The sequence below is a fragment of the Schistocerca cancellata genome, chromosome 4 (genome assembly GCF_023864275.1).
Source record: "Schistocerca cancellata isolate TAMUIC-IGC-003103 chromosome 4, iqSchCanc2.1, whole genome shotgun sequence".
NCBI classification, from domain to species: domain Eukaryota; kingdom Metazoa; phylum Arthropoda; class Insecta; order Orthoptera; family Acrididae; genus Schistocerca; species Schistocerca cancellata.
In genome coordinates this window covers 544,286,635-544,313,876 of record NC_064629.1, presented here as the reverse complement: position 1 = coordinate 544,313,876, position 27,242 = coordinate 544,286,635, and the positions used below count along the sequence as shown (strand labels likewise).

Genomic DNA, 27,242 nt, shown 5'->3' with positions numbered 1-27,242 from the left:
GGAATCAGAAGATGGGAAAGTAGAGTTGGAGGGCAGGGAGTGTGGTGACTGGAATGGAGAGACACTAAGGAAACACAACACTAATGTGGTACAAGTGAGCAGACAGGGAAAGTTGCATTTTGAAGTGGGATGCATGGGGACACGGGCGTAAAAAAGGGGCTAGAGGAGATTTAAATCTGGTTTTCACAGGTTTGTATTACATACAAGTGCACGCCCCTACCAGTACATATGCCAACACCCTACTTGCAGACTGTCATGCTAACTTACACAATGTTATGGGCTTCATCTTCAATTGCATAAATAGATTTTTTGTGACGTGGCAAATTGGTTTCAAATTGTATAATAGGAATCTCATTATAACATTCAGCAATTCCTTATTATCACTAACTTGTAATAAAGTTTACACCATTGTTTAAAGTGATGAAATGGATCCTAAAAGTATTGTAACAGAGTATGAACTTAGTGAGATTCATGTTGCAGCAGAACAATCAATACCTTATAGATATTTTTTATTTCAGTATAATAATAATAATAATAATAATAATAATAATAATAATATAATGGTGAAATGGAAATATATTTTGTGGTTTTAGAAATTTAAAGCTATCCTTGACCCATATTGAAATTCTATGTAAATACAACAATTTCCTATTCCTGCTTTCAGTGAGTAATGACTGTTCAGCTGTGCAAATTTGGTTACAAAATTAAGTACTGTACAGATAAAGAAAATTTAATATTTACAGCACCTGTGGCCTGTCTGCACATTGAATAACTCTAAAATTAGATAGCATAGTATTTCTTGCAGCAGAAACCTTGATTTCCAATGTACATTAACTATATTGTAGCTAACATCCAAATTTAGAAATAGCACACTTTGGAATGCTATACTCTTATTTCTGTTGTCAGATATCACCATGTTACTTAATGTGAGCTGGTGCAGCATCTCACATACATGTATTGCACTTCTGTATAGAGTCAGAAATGTAACTCAAAACGATTTCAAAATTGATAATTCTTATTCAAAAATGATTTTTGAACTAAACACCATCCTGAGCAGATAGCTTCCTTAGTAGCTTATTGGATGTCCCCAAACAATTCCTACAAGATACCCATTGCCATTCCCAATATTTGTGAGTCTGTGTTTTCCTATATCAATGGCATCTTAAGTTTCTTGGTCAGAAGTTATACAACTCCCATACAAATAACTTCACTTGCCGCCATCTTTAAAGTGGTGTAAGTAGTGTTTCCTATTCAGCATGTCAAAACACTAACTTGCATGTGAGGGTGGGGTGGCGGCAGCAGCACGGATGGTGGTGGTGGTGGTGGTGGTGGTGGTGGTGGTGGTGGGATGCATGTGTAAGTAGTTCATGCCAGTGTTGTACACAAAATTCCCACCTACATCTCAGTGAGCTGTTACTGGGGCAGGGGAGGGGAGTGGAAACTGAGGATAGATCCACAAGGGATGGATTGTGAAGCAACCACAGAAGTCAAGCAAGCTGTGCTCAACAGTATTCTCTGCCATTGTGCTATCAACTTTGCTCTTGGTCACAGCTGGACAGCAGTCTTTATTCAGGTGGACTACTGGTTGGTAGCGAATCCCTCATAAAAGTCTGTGGAGAAGTTATAATATAGTTTGGAACACGACATGTCTACCTTCCCTGCCTCTGACATGTTCCTGGGCTGGAATAGGTCATGTTAGGTGAGTGAATAGTGCAGGTCTTGCACCCAAGTCTTCCACAAAGATAAGCTATGTGATCAGAAGTATCCGGACACCCCAAAAAACATACATTTTTCGTATTAGGTGCATTGTGCTGCCACCTACTGCAGGTACTCCATATCAGTGACCTCAGTAGTCATCAGTCATCATGAGAGAGCAGAATACCAGATTTCCACACTCCTAAAGTGCCATAGGTCCACCGTTTACAATGAGGAAGTGAAGTGGAAATGTGAAGGGACACATACAGCACAAAAGTGTACATGCCAGAGACTGCTGACAGTTGAAGAGGGTTGTAATGTGTAATAAGCAGACATCTATCCAGACCATCACACAGGAATTCCAAACTGCATCAAGATCCACTGCACGTACTATGACAGTTAGGCGGGAGGTGAGAAAACTTGGATTTCATGGCTGAGCGGCTGGTCATAAGCCACACATCATGCCAGTAAATGCCAAACGACACCTTGCTTGGTGTAGGGAGTGTAAACATTAGATGACTGAACAGTGAAAAAACATTGTGTACCGCGATTTGTCACTCCACTCAACGTAGTGATCTGATGGCAGGGTGTGGGTATGGCGAATGCCTGGTGAATCGACATCTGCCAGCATGAGTAGTGCTAACAGTAAAATTCGGAGGCAGCGATGTTATGGTGCGGTCATGTTTGTCATGCAGGCGACTTACACACCTTGTTGTTTCATGTGGCACTATCACAGAACAGGCCTGTATTTATGTTTTAAGCACCTTCTTGCTTCCCACTGTTGAAGAGCAATTTGGGGATGGCGACTGCATCTTTCAACATGATCGAGCACCTGTTCACAATGCATGGCCTGTGGCAGAGTGGTTACATGACAGTAACATCCCTGTAATGGACTGGCCTGCACAGAGTCCAGACCTGAATCCTCTAGAACACCTTTGGGATCTTTTGGAACACCAACTTCATACCAGGCCTCACCGACCAACATCAACACCTCTCCTCAGTGCAGCACTCCGTGAAGAATGGACTACCATTCTCAAAGAAACCTTCCAGGACCTGACTGAATGTATGGCTGCAAGAATGGAAGCTATCATCAAGGGTAAGGGTGGGCCAACACCATATTGAATTCCAACATTACTGATGGAGGGCACCATAAACCTTTAAGTTATTTTCAGCCAGGTGTCTGGATACTTTTGATCACATTGTGTATGACCCTTCTGGTGATGGGCCGAAATAGGTGTGAAATACAGGACTGTCTGAGCTTAATGGGGATTTCAGGTTTGTTTATGTGCCTGTCAATCGCACATCGTCTGAACTATATAGAGTGTTATTACTGTTATTCCTTCCATTATTTGTATTCTACCTAGGACTTTTCCAGCACTTAATGTATGTAGGTTGGCAACATTAGTGGCTCCAACATTGAACCTCATGGTAGTCCCTATTTTATGGTGTGTGTGTGTGTGGGGGGGGGGGGGGGGGGGGTGAGCACGTTCAAGCGCGCTCAGTATCCAACCCTAAATTTTCTGATGCAAGGTAATGGCAGTCTGATGATGTCATTATCCATAATAGATGTAGGCACTTTTGATTTTTCTCTGTCATCAGCTTTGTCATTCACTCATGGACTACAGTTGTGTCACAAAGTGTTTCACGTATTTATTGTACGAGATGACTAAATGTGTTTTGTAAAAATTCTGCACCATGATGATTCTCAAAGGAAAACAATTTGTAAAAGTCAGTAAAAGTTTGAAGATGATGTCATGGTGGAACACAAATAAAAAGATTGGTATAAAACCAGTTCCAAAATGGTCACACCCCAACAGAGTAGCCAGCAATATGGAAGGTCAAAAAATAACTCACAAAGCAGCTGTTGTTGAGAAGGTGCAAAATCTGATAATGGCAATGGGAGACATTCTTTCCTTGCAGCTTCTGGTTATTTCCAAAATTTAGAACATTCTTGAAGGTTCTAATTTTGAAAGTAGAGACGAGATAATGCAGGAGGTAAGAATGAAGCTATAGACTGTTCCCAAAGAAATCTTTCAGAGAAGTTTCCTGGTGAGGAAGGATCAGTGGCCTAAATATATAGTGGCACAAGTGGATTGTGGTCTAAATCCCACCAAGTATACAATATATTTTTCACACTCAAAGACTGGGTATGATTCAGACAGACCATGTGTGCACTTCAATGAAATTATTCAAATTGACACACTGTTTCCTGTTATGAATGCAAAACTCCATCTGCGCATGTATGCCAGTAAAGGTACAAAATTTTTGTTTTCCAAGTAGAATATTATTGGACAGGTAATTAAAAGTTTGGACAGGATCGTAGACAATACAACCAGGATAAGTTTCCATGTTTTATTGTTACTGAACAACACTTGTGTTGTACCACATATGGGTTTATACATAAAGCAATCTTCATAGAAGTCAAACTGAGAAGCACTTAATACGTTCCACTAGGAAAAAGAAGCTCAGTATTATGCAAACAGACCAATTCTATGTTCTATTTACGACACAACCAACAGAATGCACTTGCAGACATGATGACAGCTCACTACACACTCTCTCAGTTTCCTAAAGGCATATTTTTAGATCTATCAGAGACCTGTGACTTTGTTGAAAACATATGGAGATAATCTTAGAGATTTAAGTATCACTTTGGAAAAATAAAGTTAAATAATTTTTTTTTTCCTCTCATACGTCGTGTCTGCAGTCTTTAAACACAATGAAATTCTCATGCCACAATACTGTAGCACACCACAAGAGGAGCGAAAACAAATGGTGCAGTTCATCTCCAGTTTGTCAATGGGCTGTGTCATATTCTTTTCATTTTCCTGGCAGTGTGCTACAGTACCGGGAAGTAAGGATTTCAATTTATACTAGGACTATAGATGTGTACCTGCAAAACAAAAAATTAATTACATTTTTTCTGGGTGATAACTGCATATTTTACAACTATCCTTTATAGGAAAGTATAGTGGCAAATGAATAGTTCTGATCATATTTGGAAAACATGGTAAAGGGGGAAAAGAAGGCATAGGCAATAGAGTAATTTTTTGTATTAACTATTTCTGAGATACAATACACAGTATCATAAGCATTTCCTTGAGATAGTTTCTTGGGATCACTATAGTTTGATACACATCAGTGACTTTCCAGACAATGTTAAACACAGCCAAAACTATTCTTTACTGATGACAACAACACTGTACACATAAAAAAAAGAACAGCAGACTGCCTACTAGCAAAAGTAAATGAATCTTTCAAGGATGTTCACTGCAGGCCAATATGTAGTAAACTACAGCAATAATGAAAATGAAGAAAACAAGAAGCATAAATTTTGAATCAAACAAAAAAAAAAAAAAAAAAAATAATTCTGTCAAATTAAGCACAATTCTAGGACCATAGATTCTGGAATAAATAAAATTTTGAGAGATGAATCTTGGCTGTCAATGGAAGTGAAATGAGTGAATAAAGATATTAGCATGGGGAATGTCATCAATCTGTTATTCCCTTGTAGTCCTGTCATCTGTGAGTAACAGCAATCGCCTCACAGTTAAAACACTATTCCCATGTACGCTTCACTTCATACTTAGCAATGATGGTTCACTTTGCAAAGACAGTCGGCTAACATTTCTGAATTAAGTACTCTGAAATGTATGAACACTTAAAAGGACATACGAGCAGAAATTGAAACAAACCCTTTTCCTTTTATAGATAAAACCCAATCAATAGAACACCATCTGTGAAAGAGGAAAGAAGTCCAAGCCCAGTGCAAAGCTTTTATCTGTCATAAAAGATCAACAAAATGTCCTTGATGAACATAAAATATTTTATTTGAAAACACAGGTTACTTTGAGTAAGGGTCAGCTGATTACTGCATCATGGAAACACTGGATATTGTTGAGCAGAAAGATATAAATTAATACCTGTGAAAACATATGGTTACACAAAAAGATATGCTCATTAGACAGAAAATAAGGTTACTGCTTATCACACACATCCTTCTAGCTATAAATGCAGGCACCAACTTAAAACTTGGCACAAAGACCAAAACATGACTTGAAAAAATTATTTAGGAGTAAAGGAGACCAATCACCCCTGCAACAAGTGGTTGGGAGTGGTACTGGCATAGAGCAGTACGCCATTCCCATTCCCTTGCCATGGGGATCATATCATCACGGAAAACCCAACAGTAAGACCTGCCAACTTCACCCGCCCAGCTTATCCTACTCCAGTTCTGTATCACAGGCTCATCCTATCCCATCAGAGGCAGGCCCACCTGTGAAAGCAGCCATGTCAGTTTCAAACTCTGCTGCAATTTCTGCACAGCATTTTATGTGGACATTATCACAAACCATTTGCCCAACAGAATGAATGGCCATCAAAATACTGTGGCCAAGAATAGAGTTGACCATCCAGTGGCACAACATATTGCTTAGCACATGTTCAAGTTCCATGACTGCTTTACAACCTGTGTCATCTGGATCCTTCCCTCCTGTACCAGAGCTTTTCTGAACTACACTGATTGGAGTTATCTTTGCAATACATTCTTTGCTCTTTTAACCCTACAGGTCTCACCGCTGCTAACCTACTAGCCCACCGACTTCTCACTGCCTCCCAATCCACACCTCCACAGTATCTTCTTCGTATGCTGCACTTCAATGGCTCCAGTACCCACGAGTCACATACCTAGCCCATGCACCAGCATAAGACACATAATGAAAAGAGATTATGAACTAAAAAGGTGCTATTTCAACAGATACATTGAACACAGCAAAAATGATAAAACTGAAAGACCGAGCAAGTAGCTTAAGAAGGGCACCGAAAAGTACATTCATGTAAGTTACTGAAGCTCACAGATAATGATGAGAAATTAGGTGAGTAGTAGCTAACAGGTCACAGTATAAATGAAGAAATCCACAGCATATTCTAGGGAAGGGAAATCAGACCAAACAAGAAGACCACAATAATTGTGATTAGGGGGATGAACAGAGGAATCTGGTACTATGTACAGCATAACATACAGAATGAACAGACAAAAATGTATCTAGAGATGTAAAATGCATGTAAGGTGCTGGATACAAAAAATTAATAAGGAACATAGTGCAAGGACAGGAACATGGAAAACAAAGTATGCAGCTAATCGAGCACAAACCTTAGACAACTAGGAATGCACCATAATTAAAGGAAATGACGTTTCTTACACAATGATAAAGGAAAGTTAATGAAGTACTGTCTAGATAGGGAAGAATCTAGCAAAGGAGCAAATAACACAGAATAATGGGAAAGAGATTTTCCAGAAATAACAGCATAAATAAAGAAACGTTATTTACATCTATGTTGCAGAACATTTATCAGATACATGTCTTCTTTTGTGTATCCAGTATGAGAGAAAAGCTCATTACTATTTAGAGAAATGATGGTTTTCAATGTATAATATGAAAATTTTGAAATTTCCAAATTTTTTTTGTTTCAAGAAAGCTGCATAAAACAGGAAGTAATCTGAGCTCAAAGAATCATATGGCACAATATGTGTCAGTAATTATGCCAAGTTGTGGCAAATGAAAACTTGGGCTAGACCAAGATTGGAATTCGGAGCTTCTGTTTGTAACAAGCAGTTGTCACAATCAACATCTACATCTACATCTACATGGATACTCTGCAAATCACATTTAAGTTCCTGGCAGAGGGTTCATCGAACTAGGGCATTCAAGCATGCCTTCAACACCAGCCCATATATTCAATGCCTTTTACATTATTCTCATAATTTTCTGAACACACAACCAGACGTTCTCTTTCAGGAATAGCACCACTAGATGAATGGATATGACCCTACCATAAATATATACATCAACCAAATTAAGTTAACTGAAATGAAATGGGTGTAATGTGGTGCGATGGAATTAATGAAAATGCAGTGACATGGATAATATTCATGCTATCCTGTTCAAAAAATCGGTGCCGGCAGATGTTATGACAAATGAAAACTACATTAAATTACATTAGTCGTATTCCATGGAATTTGCAGAAAGTGATCTCTGGAGTACAAAGAAGTCAAAGGTATACATCCAGTTTAGGAGTAATGCAGCAAAATGGTTTAACATTACTAAACACTATTGTACAGTATTTTAGTGCTACTTCTAATTATAACAACTTTTCTTACGTCTTGGCCACACTTTGATTATTTCCAAAAATACCTTGCACATCTCGACATTCCATCATTTTCAAAGGCAGTGTTATGTCAGTCATACAAAATTGTTCATTAGATACATTGTATCACGTTAACAGTCTCAGACACCGAACAAGTGCAAATGTTGATCGACAACTTGATGTGATAAATGTATCTAATGAATAATTTTATATGAATGACATAACACTGCCTTTGAAAATGACAGAATGTCGAAATGTATAAGGTGATTTTGGAAATAAAAATGTAGTCAAGACATAATAGAAGTTATTAAAGTGCATCCAAATGGTTGCTTTGTTTCATGCAAATTGCAGCTTCTAATTGTAACATAAGCAAGAACATTACGTTGTATGAAAGTAATATCCCCCTACAATGTTTAATTAGATTAAAAGTTTACCTTTGCAAACTGTGAATTCATGTATCCACATCCTTAATTGTTCCAGTCAGTGTATCAGCAATAAAAATTGCAAGACAATTTAAGTACTGAGAGAAAATAATTCCTACTTCCAAGTCGCATTCGACAGTGACTTGCGGTCAAGGATACGCAAGGGAAATAAGATAGATTAAGACACAAAGTTTCTGAAGCTGGTAAAACATCTTCACCCCACTTAAACTTTAAAATATCCTAGTACATCTTTACGCCACTTCTGATTCTGACCCCTTGGCACATGTGTCATACCTATGTGAAAGACAGAGGTACAAGACTTGTTTCATGCACACACCCAAGACATCTTACGAAGGTCATTCAATGACTAATGCCCCACATTTTTTTCTCAGAGCATATTTATTGTTAAGAGCCAGAATTTGGTGACTATATACACCAACATGTCTTGTCCATGTCCTATTTTTATATGTAGTCTCCATCACATTCTATGGCCTTACACCAACATTATGGGAGAGCATGTATTCCCTGCTGGTAAATGCTCTTGTCCTGTAGGTGTAGTCATGTTTTCACTGCTTGACTGACACTCTTGTCGTCTTCAAGGTGTGTTCCCTATAGAGAATCTTTAAGCGGTCCAAAGAGATGGAAGTCTGAGGGTACCAGATCTGAACTGTACGGGTGGATGAGGCAATTATGACCAACCCCACAACTTTTGTGTAGGCATGCATTATCGTGTTGGAGCGAGATTTCTGCTGGATTTTTGTCCAATAGAACATGTTGGAAACAGTTCTTGAGTTTATTCAGTCTTCGCATAAGCCTCTGAATTGATGGTTGACCCTCTTGGCATCACACCCACGAGAATGACGCCATCACAATCCCAGAAGATTGTCACCATGACTTTTCCGGCAGAGGAGGTTGTCTTAAATTTTTTGTTTTGTTGTGAATGAGGATGATGCCACTCCATAGACTGCCTTTTTGTTTCTAGCACAAAGTGGTGCACCCAGCGTTTGTGCCCCGTCATGATCCATGACAGAAAGGCCTCTCCGTTGGTCTCAAACTGCCCCAACAATTCAGATGAAGTGGCCTTTCTTTGAATCTTGTGGTCTGCTGTGAGCATTCGTGGAACCCATCGAGAGTACTTCTTTGAATATCCAAGAGTCTCGATCATTGCAGATGCACTTCCAATGCTGACGGACAACTGTAGAGCCAACTGTCCAGTTGCGACACGCTGGTTGGCACGAATAACTGCATTCGCACGATTCAGCATGTCTGGAGCAGTGGCTATGACAAGATATCCCAAGCATGGCTGATCAGGGAGCTCTGTTTCTGCATTTCCTGAAGCTGTAACCTGCTTTACCCATTGCCCAACTGCACTCCTATCAACTGCAGCACTCCCATGCACTGCACACAAACATTTACGGATGTTCACCACGGTTTCTTTTTCTGCACATAAGAATTCAATAACAGCATGCTGCTTGTAATGTGAGTCAAACTTCACCTGTGCACAGAACAATGTGAAGCACCAACTAACATGTTTGTATATTAATGGCTTTTTTAAAAAAATGTGGGGCATTGCTTATTGAATGACCCTCTTATTTTCACCCTGTCACTGGTGAAATCAATCCCATTAAAAAATGCCGCTGCCTATGAAAGCAACATAGTTTACAAGCTCCACTGCAATTATTTCATGGATGTTTTATGTGATAATAACTACTATCTGTTCGTTAGTTTCTATGGATGGCCACTGCCAAACTGGAACCAAGAGCAAGTTTGACCACCCAGTAGCAGAATATGTACTGCAAAGCACAGCATGCTTGACCTAAGAAGCTGCTTCACAACTAGTGCCATCTGAAACTTATCCCACAATACCTGTTTCACTGAAATGTGTAGGTAAGAAGTGCCCCTCCAACACATCATTTGCTTATGCAATGCCCTCAGTCTTTGACAGTTGCTGTTCTGCACACAACTTTGCTAACCCCGTCCCATGCAACCATCAGCTTCAACACACAGTTTCTAGTACCATCTGTTTAGTTGAGTTTACAGCTCTATGAACACTTAACCACATTATTCTCCCAGTGGCTCCCCTCTCCCTCATACAAGTCAGACCACAACATTGGGGTAATCTAGCTGAAGGTGTAGGTGTGTTTTGCATGTCCTGGGAATTGAAGTTCGCAAGCAGAGCTACTTAGTTCCATTTCTTGTTTATGTGCTAATTCAATGTTTGAATTGTCCACCATATGGCAAATGTGTGTTTTTGCTTATTCATTAGTGTGATTCCTCAGAGAACTGTTTACTCTGTTTACCCACCTGCAAGATATGGATTTTTCTGAATTTATGATTCGAAAAAATACAGCATTGTCTTACATTTGCTGATAAAGCTTTGGATGCTAAAGTCAATGTTTTTATGTTGTATAACAGCTTACATAGGGGTTGTGTCTTACATTCACAGATGAAGTTTTAGTAGTTGAGGTCACACACAGATTTAGTTTGATGGTGTGAGGAAGGTGGGTGGGGGTACAGTAGCACCAGCATAGCCGAAAGTGGACAGAGTAGTGGCAAGTGGGCAGCAACCATGGGAATACATCTCACATACCTTGCTTTTTATAAACATCTACCATATTTAAATTGTAGTTCATGTGAATCTAAATTTAGTTGAAATCGACTTTACAAATGGATAAATGTCCAGTAATAGTACACATTTCTATAAGAGATACAGCAATTCTAACATAAATATTTTCACACAGGACACCTGACACATGGCATAATGCATAATGCAGGGACCACAAACAACTTGCAGTAGGAAGAAAATGAGATATCACAGAAACAAGTGTTGGCAAGTGGCATCAGATGAAGAATTATAGTTCACCAGTTCTATGTGCTGAACTTTCAGGGGACCAAATTAGGGAAAGTTTCATGAATTGGAGTGGCACGTTATATTGCGAGAGAAACACAATTAAGATTTCCCGATTACCTGAGACATTATCCCAATGAAGCTGCTGGAGATACGAGGAATTTTCCAATTCCATGTGTGGCAGAATTCAAAGCAAGTACAAACTGGTGCATAATGATGACAAAGAGGGTGGGGCTTACATTAAGATGCAGAACGATATTAGCTCAATGACTTCCCACAGGTTTTAATGAAAAATGAATTGCCTTTCAGTATCACATACTCTATCAAAGAAAACACCATGACTATTTACAACAGATAGCATTAACTGTTTAGGCAGATTTTAAGATACTTCACATTAATAACAGAGTTTGTAAATTTGACTAGTCAGAATGCTTTAAAAATAAAAATTCCTTGAGAATCCACTTAACAAAGAGAGGGGGGGGGGGGGTGTCATCCTATACTCAGGGTCATCTTACCGTCAGGTAAATAGGGTAAGTAGACAGCTGAAAAAAAGCAATTTCATTTTGTCTAAAAGTCTGCAGCTACCAGCAAAAAATTGAAGTATATGAAGCAGCATAAGATTTTTATAACATACATCAGTTATACAGTTGTGAACACCATTATTTCTTTATCCAATGTGAATACTAACCATTGCAGCCCCTTTTACTTGCGTTCCATTCTTTGTGTCTGCCTTCCCAAAAACGGGAGGTTGGCAAGCATATTTGCTAAAAGCTAGAAGCTGGTCAAATATTGGTGCAATCATTTTCTTCATATTTTTTTGGCCAGTCAATGCTTCCTGGAAAAGCACAGCATGAATCAGTAATAAGTTCTTATACTGGAAATAGTATTTCACATGCTGTGTGTATTTTGTACAAACCTTTTTCAGCAGCTCAATACAGTGAAGAACACCTTCTTGAAGTTGTGTGAGCCCAGCATCACTAACAGTAGGGAGAACAAATGGAGATATGTCACCCAAAACAGGAATAGCCACTGCATTCTGCAGAATCTCACAAAGTTTCAGAAGATCTGTTGTTGAAAACCTAGATATGAAAAAAAAGAACAACAAAAGTTGAAAGCATAAAACAATAACTATATTTCAGTTTCAATTAATATGAAACATTAAGCCCACAGTTACAAGAGCTTCAGTTTTCACATTACCTTCTAACTTTTTCACTCAATTGTTTAAATGTTGGCATTACATTCTTACTTGAGCTCCGACATACTGACTATTTATTAGTGGCTTGTAACTGGCATTTGTAACACACTACTGCCAAAATGAAGAACCAAACAACCTATAGGGTGATCAAAAGTTCAACTGCCAAACTGACAGACATGATTGAGACAGAAACAAATATATGTCTGCTTGTGTCTGTATATGTGTGGATGGATATGTGTGTGTGTGTGTGTGCAAGTGTATACCCTTCCCCCTAAGGTAAGTCTTTCCGCTCCCGGGACTGGAATGACTCCTTACCCTCTCCCTTAAAACCCACATCCTTTCATCTTTCCCTCTCCTTCCCTCTTTCCTGATGAGGCAACAGTTTGTTGCGAAAGCTTGAATTTTGTGTGTATGTTTGTGTGTCTGTCGACCTGCCAGCACTTTCATTTGGTAAGTCACATCATCTTTATGTATATATATACAGAAATGCATACTGCGAGAATACAGAGTATCCAGGGGGTTGCTGGGTGTGATCAAGAATAGAACAATGCAATGTTTAACATGGTTCAGCCCTTTATAATCCTGATCAGCGTTACAAAACATATTTAAAATGAGCACCATTAACTTCAGCACGTTCAGTATGGATGTTACAGGATATTCCATGTTCGATGGAAAATGTGTGATGTGTTCTGTATATGTGGGGCTGCTGCAAGAACTTTCAGATCTAATTCCTCCTCCAAGTATGCAGGAGTAGAATACACTTTGGTTTTCATTTAGCTACAGAAAAAGAAGAAATGAGGTGAGGTCCAGAGCTCTTGCAGGCCAATCTACAAGTCCTACCTGGCTGAGCCACTGACTTCTGAAATTACAGGTTAATGGAGCATGTGCTGGTTCTCCGAAGTGTGCTGTGGCACCATCGTGCTGGAACCACAGCCTCCCTTTCAGGCAGATGTTCTTGCAAGAAGTGTCTGTACACTGGCCATCTGATTTGAAGAGGCAATAAGTAGTGCCCAAACAAGTAGTCACCCATGATACCGATCCACATTTTTACTGAAAACTGTCACTGATGACCCCACAACTGTTGTATGGGGGTTTTCATCCACCCATACATGCAAGTTGTTATAACTGTACATGCCTTCCCAAGTACATTGAACCTCATCATAAACAAATCAGCTTCCACAAACTTAGAGTCTTTATTAGCCTGTGGCAGACACCAGCATACAAACTCAAGCCAACGTGGATAATCATCCAGTCCCAGTGCCTGTATTGAAGAAGGTTAAGAGGGATAAAGCAGCTATTCACACAACACATTCAGCAATAAACTACAGTGAATTACAAACTTGGCAACGATGGCTCATGTACTTGCCTCAGGCCTGTTATCAAAGTGTAACAGCATGTCTTCCTTAAAGGTAAGCATACGCATCACCCATGGTCTGCTTGCATTGAGCCTGCGTGCTGTCAATATTCTGTTGATCACGGGTTGCAGTAAACACATCATAATGCAGACATCTCCGTACAAAGTGATGTTCATGGTACATTCACTGAGCTCTTCAACCACTACTTTCCACTGCTCCATAAACAAGGTGGATGTTTCACAGTTCTCGTAATGTGTGTGGCTCCATGTCTCCATATTACATACTGTGACCATAAAGCACGGTGCTACAGGCTGTACAATGGCACAATGATGGTGTCAAAACATCACAACATTATGTTCTTCAAAATAACTTTTGTGTACAATACCTGTCAGTATGGAAATTGAATTTTTTAACACTCTATAGAATCTACACACCCCATCTAGCTATCAAACAGAAACCTACTCAAACAACGAAGTGCTTGTCAGTCCATTTCTCCTACAGAAGAGAATTTGTTCGGGCCATGCTCCAATTCATTACCATTAAGGTCCAGTGTCACAATCCGGCAAAAAAGTAGATGATGTTTTCATTTCTACAACAAATTATATACTTGCTGGGCTGCTTTCTCATTTATGCATCTGACATGCATTGTGTACGTGTCAAAGTGGGTTGTAAGTAAGGATATGGCATTTGTAAATGAAGTACAATGAGTAAGATATTTGAAGTGAATCTTCTGCATGGAGGAATATTTTAGTATGCTGAAAAAAGTCTACAGGTCTTTAGGAAAAGGGCACCTCCCATACAATGGGTACAGCCAAAATTATGAAAAAAGTCTCAGAATGACACATGGAAAACTGTACAGGTTTAGATTTCAGTTATTAAAGTAGCTATCTCTGAATGTACAGGAGTTCTGGGGGAGTTTATGTATCCACTATAAGCACTTCATGAATGTGAGTAAAAAATGTACATAACCCACATACATGATATACAAAACTCATCAAAAAACCAGTTTTTTCCACCTGTACGTTCTACTGGTTTCATACTGGTTAAATTTTTATAAGTTTAATGCCAGAACAAATTTTCAACAAAATAATGTGTAGGGGAAAACTACTTGTGCAGATAAATATACAGCATGTTACACTGTCCTGAGGTTGTATGTGTATTCTGTGAGGTATGAAGTAGGAGTCATCTGAAGGCTAGCAACATCTCATTTTTGTGCCTGTCAATGACTCACTGCCTCAACTATATGGGGAGTCGTTAGCTTTATCCCATCCATTATTTATACTCTGCCATTACCATATTTGTTATATAAAATTACACAGTTATAAGAGTTTAAAAATTCGGACAGAGAAAAGTTTTATTGACATGTTTCTGAAGTAGTAGGGGTGGTAGGACTAAAGATAACATGCAATGTGGAACTTCTGGTTTGTTGCCACCTTGGAAAACTGCATACCAAATCAGGATGAATCCATAATCACTATTACAATGTGGCAACAGTACTGATTACTCATGTTTGGCTAGTGAACAACATGTTAGGAGATTCTGTATAACACTACAATTTTTCACAACACTCCCAGACTTCCATGCCACAATGATATTTTCACTGTGAATAGTCCACTCAATAGAACCTGATTTAACTGCAATTCACCATGAAAGAAAAGAAAAACAGAGGGAAAATAAGTTTTTCAAGGCAGTTCTACTATCAGAAAACCTTCCCCTTTTGTATTTAAGTGTTACTTGGCAGCTTCACAAATAATACAAAAATATTGAGATCTACTAAATACATTCATATGTAGTGAAAATTATTTCAGATAATTTCCCCTTAGAAACACTCAATTGCAACAACAAATGATGTTTTCTACAAGCAGTTTAGGGAATGGGACAAACACAAAATTATATATATTGGTGGAAAGACAAGCTCTACAGTATTGTCTGTTACAACATTAAGGTATTTTAGAAATTGTTTAAACAGAGTATTCCCGGACAAAATATTAAAGGAAATCTCTACAGTGCCAAATGCAAATTACTTTTAAGTTCTTTTGTACACAACCCTCTCCATTTTTCAAGTATTGTAACCTTGCATTGTTACATAACTTACTGCTAAAAACGAAAATCAGCTGTAAACTAATGTGATATATTTTAATCAGATATGAGCATAACTGACCCAACAAATGCATATAAAATTACATCTTTGTCATGGCAGATGAGACATGAATACATTCAAAAACAAAATAAGCACATGAAATTGTCTATCAAAAGTATTGACTTGCCTCTCTCTAGTGTGTTGGAAAACAGCGGGAAATATCTGTATCAGTGCTGTTAGAAATGGCTGTGAAGGAACATAGAACTCTTTCACATCAAAACATAATTTTGTACTCTCAGCACCTATATTACACCACACTTTCCATGCAACATCCCATATATCTGGCTCTTCGTTGGTTACAGTTGCTTGATTTACTGTCACTAATTTTCCTTCACTGTCTTGGTTCCAATACAATATATCCTGGAAGGCTTTCAGGGCAGCTAAGGAAACCTATAATCACAGAGAAGAAAAACATTAATTCTCTGATAAACAAGTATTTTAAACATTATGTTCCATTCCAAGTAGGACACAGGGACTGACCTCATCATTTTTACTCAATGCAGAGTTTTCAATAAATTCAAGGAGAAGTGACCAGGCACGAGGAAAATCACCAGGAACAGCACGTAAAATCTGCCTCTTTGTGTTGAAAACCCTTGCTACTCCTGATAATGTAAGCACCTTTAAAACAAAAGCAGAAATTAGAATAATTTTACAATTACAATTATGTAACAAGAACTCAGTTGCAGTTCTTTTACCAAATTTATGATGAATTTCCATGTCTTGTTTTATTGTGATGCTTTGAACTTCAAATATTTTATGTAGAGGAGCACAATGGCATTTTATGGCCCAAATACTGCAACATTTCAGTACTCAAGATAAGCCTGAACTAAAATTATAATATCTGAAACTCATGGTCATTTCTTCCTTGTCTTTAGCCCAGTCTCTACTATTTAAGAAAATTAATCTCACTTCCAGTTCCTCGAAAAGTAGAACTTTTTTCCCTTACAAACTCTAACAACTGCTTTTCTTTCTTTTACAAGTGTACTTTATTTAATTTACATATTTTATATTCATTCTGTCAACTCAATGCCATTTTTTCCATCTGTCAGTAACAAAATACAATATTGTCTGAAATCCCTACTAATCTAAATCCTTTGAGACTCTTCTACTTACACTTCATTGCTGTCACTCTGCAAACAGTGTGCACTTTATGATTCTTCAGTTGCTCCTGGCATATTTCTTGCTCGAACAGCCCACGGGTGTACTGCTGGTCCAAAGTGTCCAATGGGCACAATATTTCCATCATCAGACATGTCGCCATCATCAGGTGGGAGTTCGTCAGCGCACCTGATGATGGCAACATGTCTGATCGCCAAAATATTGTGCCCGTTGGACACTATGGACTGGCAGTACACCCGTAGACTGTTGGAGCAGTGTGCACTTTGCTTGATGAAATTCATGTTCTTGTTTATGTATTTCTTTTGTCTCTATCCATATTATACAACAACAAACCAACAAAAAGTGAGAATAAGGTTTACCTCTCGTGCTCACAAACAGCTGTAAAACAATATTTTACAGAAGAATGGATAGTGTTGTATTTGAAATACAAAAATGAAACATGTCTCCACAAATCTGACAGTGAACAAAAATGGGTGATAAATAACTCAGAAAATGGTGTAGTAGGTCCCACACATTCACACATTTTGAGTGGAGAGCGCTGAGTAACTGACATATTTATGCACACCTCAATTGTAAGTTTTACTTGTTGGTAAGTCACTTTAACTTTCAAAAATTAGACAAAGGCTCTCTAGCACTCCTTCCCAGCTTAGTGTCTCTGGAAGAAAGGATATCACAAAAGATAAGTTAGCCACAGCATAATGGTTGTTGCTAGAAGAATCTTTCACCTTTTAGTGCAGTGAAGCTTCCTGAGATGTTAAATGTATCTATATGGCTATGCAAATAAACTTCTATTTTTTTGTTTAGTTCTTATGTCTGTTGTTTAAAGATAAATTCTTTCAATGACTGAGATTCAATGTGATGACAATACAAAAACAAAAATCTTTTTTATCAGAAATTCTCCTACTAATGTCAAATTGAATAGCAAGCAAGAAACTATCAAGATGTTATCAAGCAATGGAATTTACATAATGATTAACTTAATGTGCTAGCTGTAAACATTCTAATACTAAACCTCATCTGAGTAGAGTAATTACTTTCACCTAGAGAGATGAAAGGATACCGTACCTGTGTTTCTGCCCACTGTTTCTGGGCAGTGTTTCTAGAATGATGGATTAAAATATTTCCTCCTGTATCCACTTTCTCATTGCTTGCTGAACTTGAAAGTCGCCTGACATTGTCCAGCAGTGGGAACAAAACCTGCAAGAAATACAATATTTAATAATTCACTAGTACTAACATCTTAAGTAAATCACATTTAAACTGAACAATTAAGTCAGAAGCAGAGAGAAAAATCATCAAACATGCTGTGGCAGCATTGATATTTGGAAAAATGTACAAAATGAATTACAAATTTTCCAACCAATTAGATGAATAAATTAATTTATTAAACATAATGGAGTAATAATATAGTACAGATGCAATACACGAGTCTAGCTTCCTCATTGTCAGTTACTTTTACAGTTTATTGCCAGTACATAATGATAGACTTGAAGTTTAAAGATTTGTTTTAGAACTATTTCTTAAATAGACTTTTTACATTTCTCATTAGGAATGAACGTTGTAACAGATACACAAATAAAATGACTAAGTACAATTAGCGAAGTTTAGCTATTGAAGCTGTTCATTAATAAATGGTCCAGCCACACGTGACCACCGCCTATGTTTGACATCAACATGCAATAACCACTCACAGACAGCAGGTGGCAACACTAGCACTGGACAATATATAAAGTGTATCCGGGAGATGTGGAAGATAGTGTGGTCACTGTTCTATGTAGTCCAAAAGGACACAGTCATTCACTTTCGGGCCAAGGGTGGAAGCATTTCCGAAATGGCCAAGTTTGTAAAGGTATATTTGAGATTATGGTTGTTTCGGACATGTCCCAAAGGAACAGCCACCATTGTTGATCCTGCAGCCTTATATGACAATTAGTCAAAGGGATAGTGACATTAGCTGCTAGTGGGCAGTGAAATTAATCAATGAGGAAAAATTGAAAATTTGTGCCAGACTGTGAGAAATGGAAAAATCCGGGTTCAAGTCCTGGTCTGGCACTTATTTTTAACACCCCCTAGCAGCTAATGTCATTATTCCTACCGTGCAAGGCAAAATGGCACTATCCAAAACCGGTGCCAAGGCAACAGTGGTGTACCACGGGCCCTAGATAATGGGTGAATGATGGCTGCAGAGATATGTATGGGCAAATAGATGTGCAACTGTTGAGCAACTGACCATCTAGAGGAACCAAGACACTACCAACAGTGTCTCCTCAACAACCATTCAGTGAACATTGCTGCGTTTGGGCCTCTGTGGCAGGTACCTGGTTCATGCACCCATGCTGACTGCTGTTTATCAGTGACGAAGGCTGGAATTTGCACACAAATACCACAACTGGATGTCCACCAAGTGGCAACAGGTGGCACTTTCGGATGAATCACAGTTTACCCTCCATCAGACAGACGGCTGTTGGCATGTACTGTGTGAAACATCTGAAAGCAAGCACCCTGCTACCAGAAGAGAGTGTTATGGACTGGGGAATGTTTTTGTGGCATTCCCTGGGTGATCTCTTCATTCTGGAAGGCACAATGAATCAACACAAATATCCATCTATCCTTGGGGACCATGTCCACCCCTATGTGCAGTTTGTTTTTCATCAGCACAATGGCATCTACCAGCAGGAAAATGCAACATGTCACACAGCTCGCAGTGTACGTGCAAAAGTTTACCGTAATTCCCTACCCACCAAACACCAAGAATTTAAACCCAGTCGAGAATATGTGGAATCACATTGATTGGGTTGTAGGCACCATGGATCTTCAACCGAGAAACCAAACCCAGTTGACCATGGCATTGGCGCTGGGATGGCTCCACATTGCTGTTGTACCTTCCATAACCTCACTGATACTATTCCTACATATCTTGCACTGCAAAAGGTGGCTATTCAGGCTTCTGACATGTGGTTACAATAATGTGACTGAACATTGTATATTAGGTTGCAAAATACTGAAAAAAAAACAACATTACTTAAGAAGAAAGAGTTGAAAGAGAAACACTAATTTACTGGTAAAACACCAATTTAATAAAAAGTGCCCAAATTATGAAGAGAGACCATTTTTGTGCTAAAGACTAATGTTTATCTTCCCTTGCACTCCTAAATGGTTCAAATTTCCTTTCATTGAAGCAGTCCAACAACTAATTTTGCTCAAACTTCTTGTGAAATTTTATAAATAAATGAAGACAATAAGCAAGAACCCAACTGAAAAATAAGTACTAGTATATGCAGATTCCTCACATTTACTAGCTCTACCATTTCATTTTCACTAAAATATCTTAGCAGAAATAAAAATTAATAACACTCAACAATTGTTTCCAAAAATGCAAATGGATGAAGATTTCACAATTAGATGCAAAAGCTTGTATTTTTATTTATGCAACATGTTCCAGGTATGTAATCTTTCTGTATTTTATGATATTCAGCAGTTCTCTCTTGCAGTTTCCTCTTAACATAACTTGTTTACAATTCTTCTTAGAGATGTTGAATTCACCTGGAGAAGAGGTGTGTCAAAGTATGAAAATAAGAAGACAAAACTTATGGTTTCCAGAATGAGTGGTAGAACAGTTGCCTGTGAAAGATCAAGGTTGTGGGTACGAGTGCTGGTCCGGCACAGTGTTTTAATCTACCAATAAGTTTCAAAATTAATTGAATTTATCGAAGGAAATCTGAAAGCTACTCCAAAACATAAAATTACGAACACAGTAACAAGCTATAAATTGTGGTGGCACACACACAAGCCAGGACCCAATGTCAAAATCCAAACATTTGCTGATACCTGCAAGGTTGGCCCTTACGCCATGCCAGAAACTCCACAACCATGACCCTGATACTGAGGCAATGACAAGCATTTTGAGACATTTCAATGGCTTGGTGGGCCATGTATGTGACCTCAACATCAACAAGACCTGCCTTCACTTGCATAAAATCTGGCTCCCCAGCCAGGCTGGGCATGTCAACACAGCCGGGCTTTGAACTGACTTCTACTGTGTAGTGATTTCTGTTGTGAGGCTATCAACGTTCTTCTTGCTGCAGGCCACCATCAGATGGGATGAGGGTAGAACCTATGCCCTTTTGATAGTCAGGATGGTGATAGTTCTCCCACCTGATCATTGCGGGTTTGATGGGCTGGCAAGGGCTAAGAGAATTCATCTGAGGTGAAAGTGGCTGCAGCAAGACAGACGGCATGCACAAAAACTTTATTATTCCAACAAGCTGCAGTACTTACAGATGTGTGCCCTCATCCTGTCACACGGCCCAGTGTTAACTGACAGCACCCATGTTCCACAGGCGTCAATCTCACGGCCCATGGTAGTGAGAAACAGTGTCACGAGAACATCAGTAGCTACTGCCCCAGTAGTGCCTACACCTCACACAACTGACATGCCTCAGTAGTGCTGTGTCAGATGCAGCAACCTTATGTTCTTGTTAAGCTGCTGGCAGGGCGATTGTGTCCCACCCACCTGAAATGAATGTTGGGTGCCAGCATGCTGCAACCAGATTGGGCGTGGTTCAAACCAATGCCCTCCTAATGGTCACGGCAGTGCTAGCTCTCCCACCTGAGCATTGTGAGTTTCATTGATTGGCAAGAGCTAGGAGGGAACCGATTCAACTCTCACCCCATCTGGTGGCAGCTTGCAGCAGGAAGAAAGTTGGCGAACTCACCGCAGAAGTCAATACACAGCAGACGTCCGTTCAGAGCCCGGCTGTTTTTTTTTTTTTTTTTTTTTTTTTTTTTTTTGTGGTTTTAGGGCGCACAACTTCAATGGTCATTAGCGCCCTGACTACTCTAAAAATGCACCGCGAGCCACAAGTTGACAACAACAACTAAAAGGAAAAACACAATAAAAGACAGACTGACAGGCATAGGATTAAAAAACTTCATCAAATGTCCTTAGCAAGGTGTGTCAAATTGATAAAACAAAGAACACGAGCAGCTGCTCGTGGGTCATCCGCTAAAACGGCATCGAAAGTAATAGGCAGGTTAAGATCGAGGCGCAGTTGGTTAAGATCGGGACAGGACATTAAAATGTGTCTAACCGTCAGCAAGTGCCCACATGGGCAGAACGGCGCCGGCGCAGCCGTCAGCAGATGGCGATGGCTGAACCGGCAGTGTCCAATCCTTAACCTTGCTAAAACGACCTCCTCCCGCCGAGAAGGGCGTGAGGAGGACGTCCAAGCCACGGGAAGAGGTTTTAAGGCCCGAAGCTTGTTGTCGGTAAGTGCAGCCCAATCGGCATGCCACAGCGACACAACGCGCCGACAAATGACCCTGCTAAGATCGGACGAAGGGACACAACAAGAAGCTGTCCGAGGCTGGAGGACCGCAGCCTTGGCCGCGGCATCTGCAGCTTCGTTCCCAGGGATACCGACATGGCCGGGAACCCACATAAAGCTAACCGGCGGACCGACGTCCACCAGCCGCTGAAGAGAGCGTTGGATCCGGTGTACGAAAGGGTGAACCGGGTACGGATCACTGAGGCTCTGGATGGCGCTCAGGGAATCTGAGCAGATGACATAAGCAGAATGTCGGTGGCGGCAGATGTAAAGAACAGCCTGGTAGAGGGCAAAGAGCTCAGCTGTGAAGACCGAACAATGGTCATGGAGCCGGTATTGGAAACTTTGTGCCCCGACTATAAAGGAACACCCAACCCCGTCATTGGTCTTAGAGCCATCTGTATAAATGAAAGTCATGGTGATGAACTTCGAACGAAGTTCCAAAAAACGGGAGTGGTAGACCGAACTGGGGGTGACCTCTTTTGGGAGCGAGCTGAGGTCAAGGTGAACGCGGACCTGAGCCTGGAGCCAAGGTGGCGTGTGGCTCTCGCCCACTCGAAAGGTTGCAGGGAGTGAAAAATTAAGGTGTTGAAGGAGACGACGAAAGCGAACTCCAGGGGGTAGCAGGGCAGAGACATACAACCCGTATTGACGGTCGAGAGAGTCGTCAAAAAAGGAACGGTAAGACGGATGGTCGGGCATTGACAGTAGCCGACAGGCATACCGACAAAGCAGTATATCGCGCCGGTAAGTGAGCGGCAATTCGCCAGCGTCAGCATGAAGACTCTCTACGGGACTGGTATAAAATGCTCCGATCGCAAGTCGTAAACCCCGATGTTGTATGGAGTTGAGGCGGCGTAAGATGGATGGCCGTGCAGAGGAGTATACAAAGCTCCCATAATCCAGCTTGGAGCGGACGATCGACCGATATAGACGAAGTAGGACGGTTCGATCCGCTCCCCACGACATACCACTGAGAACACGGAGGACATTTAAAGAACGGGTACAACGGGCGGCCAAATATGACACATGTGGAGACCAGCTAAGTTTCCTGTCAAAGGTAAGGCCTAAAAATTTGGTTGTCTCCACGATTGGGAGAGCAACGGGACCAAGTCGTAAGGACGGTGGGAGAAACTCTTTGTAGCGCCAGAAGTTAATACAGACCGTCTTCTCGGCAGAAAAACGGAAGCCATTGGCGACACTCCAGGAGTAAAGACGGTCAAGAGAACGCTGAAGACAGCGCTCCAGGACACGTGTACGCTGCGCGCTGCAATAGATGGTAAAATCGTCCACAAAAAGGGAGCCTGATACATCAGCTGGGAGGCAATCCATTATTGGATTGATCGCGATGGCGAACAGAGCGACGCTCAAAACTGAGCCCTGTGGCACCCCATTCTCCTGGCGAAATGTGTCGGACAGGACAGAACCCACACGTACCCTGAACTGTCGATCCATTAAAAAGGAACGAATAAAAAGAGGGAGGCGACCGCGAAGGCCCCATGTATGCATGGTGCGGAGAATGCCCGCCCTCCAACAGGTGTCGTAAGCCTTCTCCAAATCAAAGAACACAGCCGCGGTCGGGCGCTTCCGCAAGAAGTTATTCATAATGAAGGTCGACAAGGTAACCAGATGGTCAACAGCAGAGCGGCGCCTACGAAATCCACATTGTACATTTGTAAGTAGGCGTCGAGACTCAAGCAGCCAAACCAATCGAGAGTTAACCATTCGCTCCATCACTTTACAGACACAGCTGGTAAGTGAGATAGGTCGATAACTGGAAGGCAAGTGCTTGTCCTTCCCCAGCTTAGGAATCGGGACAACAATAGACTCGCGCCAGCATGCGGGAACATGTCCCTCAATCCAGATGCGATTGTATGTACGAAGAAGAAAACCTTTACCCGCAGGAGAAAGGTTCTTCAGCATCTGAATATGAATAGAATCAGGCCCTGGAGCGGAGGACCGTGATCGGCCAAGTGCGGTTTCGAGTTCCCGCATGGTGAATGGGGCATTATAACTTTCACAATTCGAGGAGCAAAAGTCAGGTGGCCTAGCCTCCTCTGCCTGTTTGCGGGGGAGGAAGGCAGGGTGGTAATGAGCGGAGCTCGAAACCTCGGCGAAAAAGCGGCCGAAGGCATTGGAGACAGCCTCAGGGGCCACAAGGACTTCATTCGCGACCTTCAAGCCAGAAACTGGGGAGTGGACCTTAGTGCCAGATAGCCGGCGCAGGCTACCCCAGACAACAGAAGAAGGAGTAAAACTGTTGAAGGTGCTTGTGAAAGCAGCCCAGCTGGCTTTCTTGCTTTCGTTAATAATACGACGACACTGAGCACGTAATCGTTTATAATTAATACAATTCGCCACTGTAGGGTGGCGTTTGAAGGTGCGTAAAGCACGTCGACGAGCACGTAAAGCGTCTCTACATGCTGCGGTCCACCAGGGGACCGGTACGCGACGTGGAGATGAAGTAGGGTGAGGGATGGAATATTCAGCAGCAGCGATAATGACTTCCGTGAGGTGTGCGACTTGACGATCGCAGCTTGTGAAGGTTTGATCCTGAAAGGTCGCCCTGGAAGAAAAGAGCCCCCAGTCTGCCTTGGAGATGGTCCAACTAGAGGAGCACGGAGAGGGAGTATGCTGCAGGAGATGGATAACACACGGGAAGTGGTCGCTCGAATATGTATCAGCAAGTGCATACCACTCAAACCGGCGTGCAAGTTGGGGAGTACATATAGAGAGGTCTAAATGGGAATAGGTATGAGATGTGTCCGAAAGAAAAGTAGGGGCGCCAGTATTAAGGCAGACAAGATTGAGCTGGTTGAAAAGGTCTGCTAACAAGGAGCCCCTCGGGCAGGAGGCTGGAGAACCCCAAAGGGGATGGTGGGCATTGAAGTCTCCAGTTAACAAAAACGGTGCAGGTAGCTGAGCAATAAGTTGCATCATGTCTGCCCTGGTAACGGCAGATGACGATGGAGTGTAAACGGTACAAAAGGAAAACGTAAAAGTGGGGAGAGTAATGCGGATGGCAACTGCCTGCAGGCCGGTGTGCAACGTGATGGGATCGTAGTAAATATCATCCCGGACCAGCAACATAACCCCTCCATGAGCTGGGATACCTACCATAGGGGGTAGGTCAAAACGCACAGAGGTGTAGTGTGCCAAGGCAATGTGATCGCATGGGCGTAGCTTCGTTTCCTGGAGGGCTACGACGAGCGGACGATGCAAGCGGAGCAGCAACTTCAAGTCCTCTCGGTTGGAGCGAATGCTGCGAATATTCCAGTGAATAAGTGTCATCGTAAGAAAAGGAAGATGAGAGAAGGGGTCACCTCGAAGGCCGCTTAGGGCCTGGCTTCGAGCGAGCACTGCCGCCGCTATCAGTAGGCGGACAGTCATCGTCCATGGGGTCTATAGGGTCATCGGCCATCTCGGGAGGATGGCCGGGAGGGGGAGCTTCCTCCGCCGGTGAACGGCCAGATGTACGGCTACCGGCGGTGCGGCCAGGCGAAACGGATGACGGCCTGGGGCGGCAACCGCTGGGTGGCGCAGGAGAAGAGATGCGCCGTGGCGGGGAAGGAGAACTGTGCTTCCTATGCGCCTTTTTGGAAGGACGTTTGGTGGAAGTATCGGTCGAAGGCTGGGAGGTCGAGGGACGGAGGAAGTCCGCACGGGATGGTTCCTTCTTGAAGGACCGTGCATCTGACTTCGGTGTCTTCGACTTAGCAGAAGCTGAGGAAGTGGCTGGTGTCTGTGGTGTGATGGGAGGAAGAGGAGACGTCGACCGCGCGATCTTAGCACTGGCCGAACGGACGACCGTGGTGCTGAAGGTCAGATCGCATGTCTGGGTTGCGACCTCCCGGGTAGTCCGAGGAGAGGCGAGGACAGTACTATATTTCCCCGCTGGGAGCAGCGTGGGCTTCCTACTAGCCAATAGCTTGCGAGCAGCCGAGGTTGACACTTTCTCTTTGACACGAATTTCTTGGATGCAACGTTCGTCCTTATAGACAGGACAGTCGCGGGAGGATGCGGCATGGTCACCCTGACAGTTCACACAATGAGGAGACGGAGGTGGACAGTCACCCTCATGGGCATCCCTGCCACAAGTGACACATTTAGCCGCATTGGAACAAGACTGTCGAGTGTGATTGAAACGCTGACACTGGTAGCAGCGCGTAGGTGTCGGGACATAGGGGCGAACAGAAATAACCTCGTAGCCCGCCTTGATGCGCGATGGCAGCTTAACACTATCGAAGGTCAAGAAGAGTGTCCGGGTCGGTACAAGGTCGTTGTTGACCTTTTTCATGACCCGATGGACAGCCGTCACGCCCTGCTCAGCGAGGAAAGATTGAAGCTCCTCGTCAGTCAATCCGTCGAGGGAGCTAGTATACACTACACCACGAGACGAATTCAAAGTTCGGTGGGCCTCCACCCGGACAGGGAACGTGTACAGGAGGGTGGCCCGAAGCAGTTTTTGTGCCTGAAAGGCATTCTCAGTTTCTAGTAATAAGGTGCCGTTACGCAACCTGGTACAAGATTTGACAGATCCGGCTATGGCATCAACGCCCTTCTGAATAACAAAAGGGTTGACAGAGGAAAAATCCTTTCCGTCCTCAGTGCGAGAAACTACGAGGAACTGTGGGGCAGGCGGTAGTACTTTTGTCACTGTTGGCTGGTCACGTTTCCGTTTTTGGGTCGAAGTCGAAAGCGATGGAGTAGAATCCATTGCGGAGGAATCCCCCATGATTGCCAGCGTCTCCGATGGCGCGCTCCTTCCTTGTGGGGACCCTCTCAGAGGGCACTCCCGCCTTAGGTGAATGTTTACACCTCAGGTCACACCTCCCGAGAAACAGACGGAGGGACCAATCGGCATGGTCAGAAGGTATCAGCTCAGGCAATCACCCCTCCCCGGGCCTGGCCTTTACCAGGGGGTACGCGCGTGCCTTACATGTCTACCCAGGGCGGGGACTTACGCGTTACCCCGTCACCGGCTACGCGTGCGA

At 41.9% G+C, this 27,242-nt stretch overlaps 1 protein-coding gene across 2 annotated transcripts in view; it reads right to left on the bottom strand.

Moving 5' to 3' along the window:
* The window catches only part of LOC126183231 (protein MON2 homolog), a 222,524-nt gene that overhangs the window by 63,912 nt on the left and 131,370 nt on the right, over positions 1-27,242 (bottom strand). For both annotated transcript variants that reach the window (XM_049925015.1, XM_049925016.1), the window contains exons 19-23: positions 17,987-18,118; positions 16,283-16,420; positions 15,930-16,192; positions 12,029-12,191; positions 11,801-11,947 (exon numbers count right to left, since the gene is read on the bottom strand). In XM_049925015.1, the coding sequence (XP_049780972.1) occupies positions 11,801-11,947; positions 12,029-12,191; positions 15,930-16,192; positions 16,283-16,420; positions 17,987-18,118 (843 nt within the window). The remainder of the gene's footprint in view (positions 1-11,800; positions 11,948-12,028; positions 12,192-15,929; positions 16,193-16,282; positions 16,421-17,986; positions 18,119-27,242) is intronic.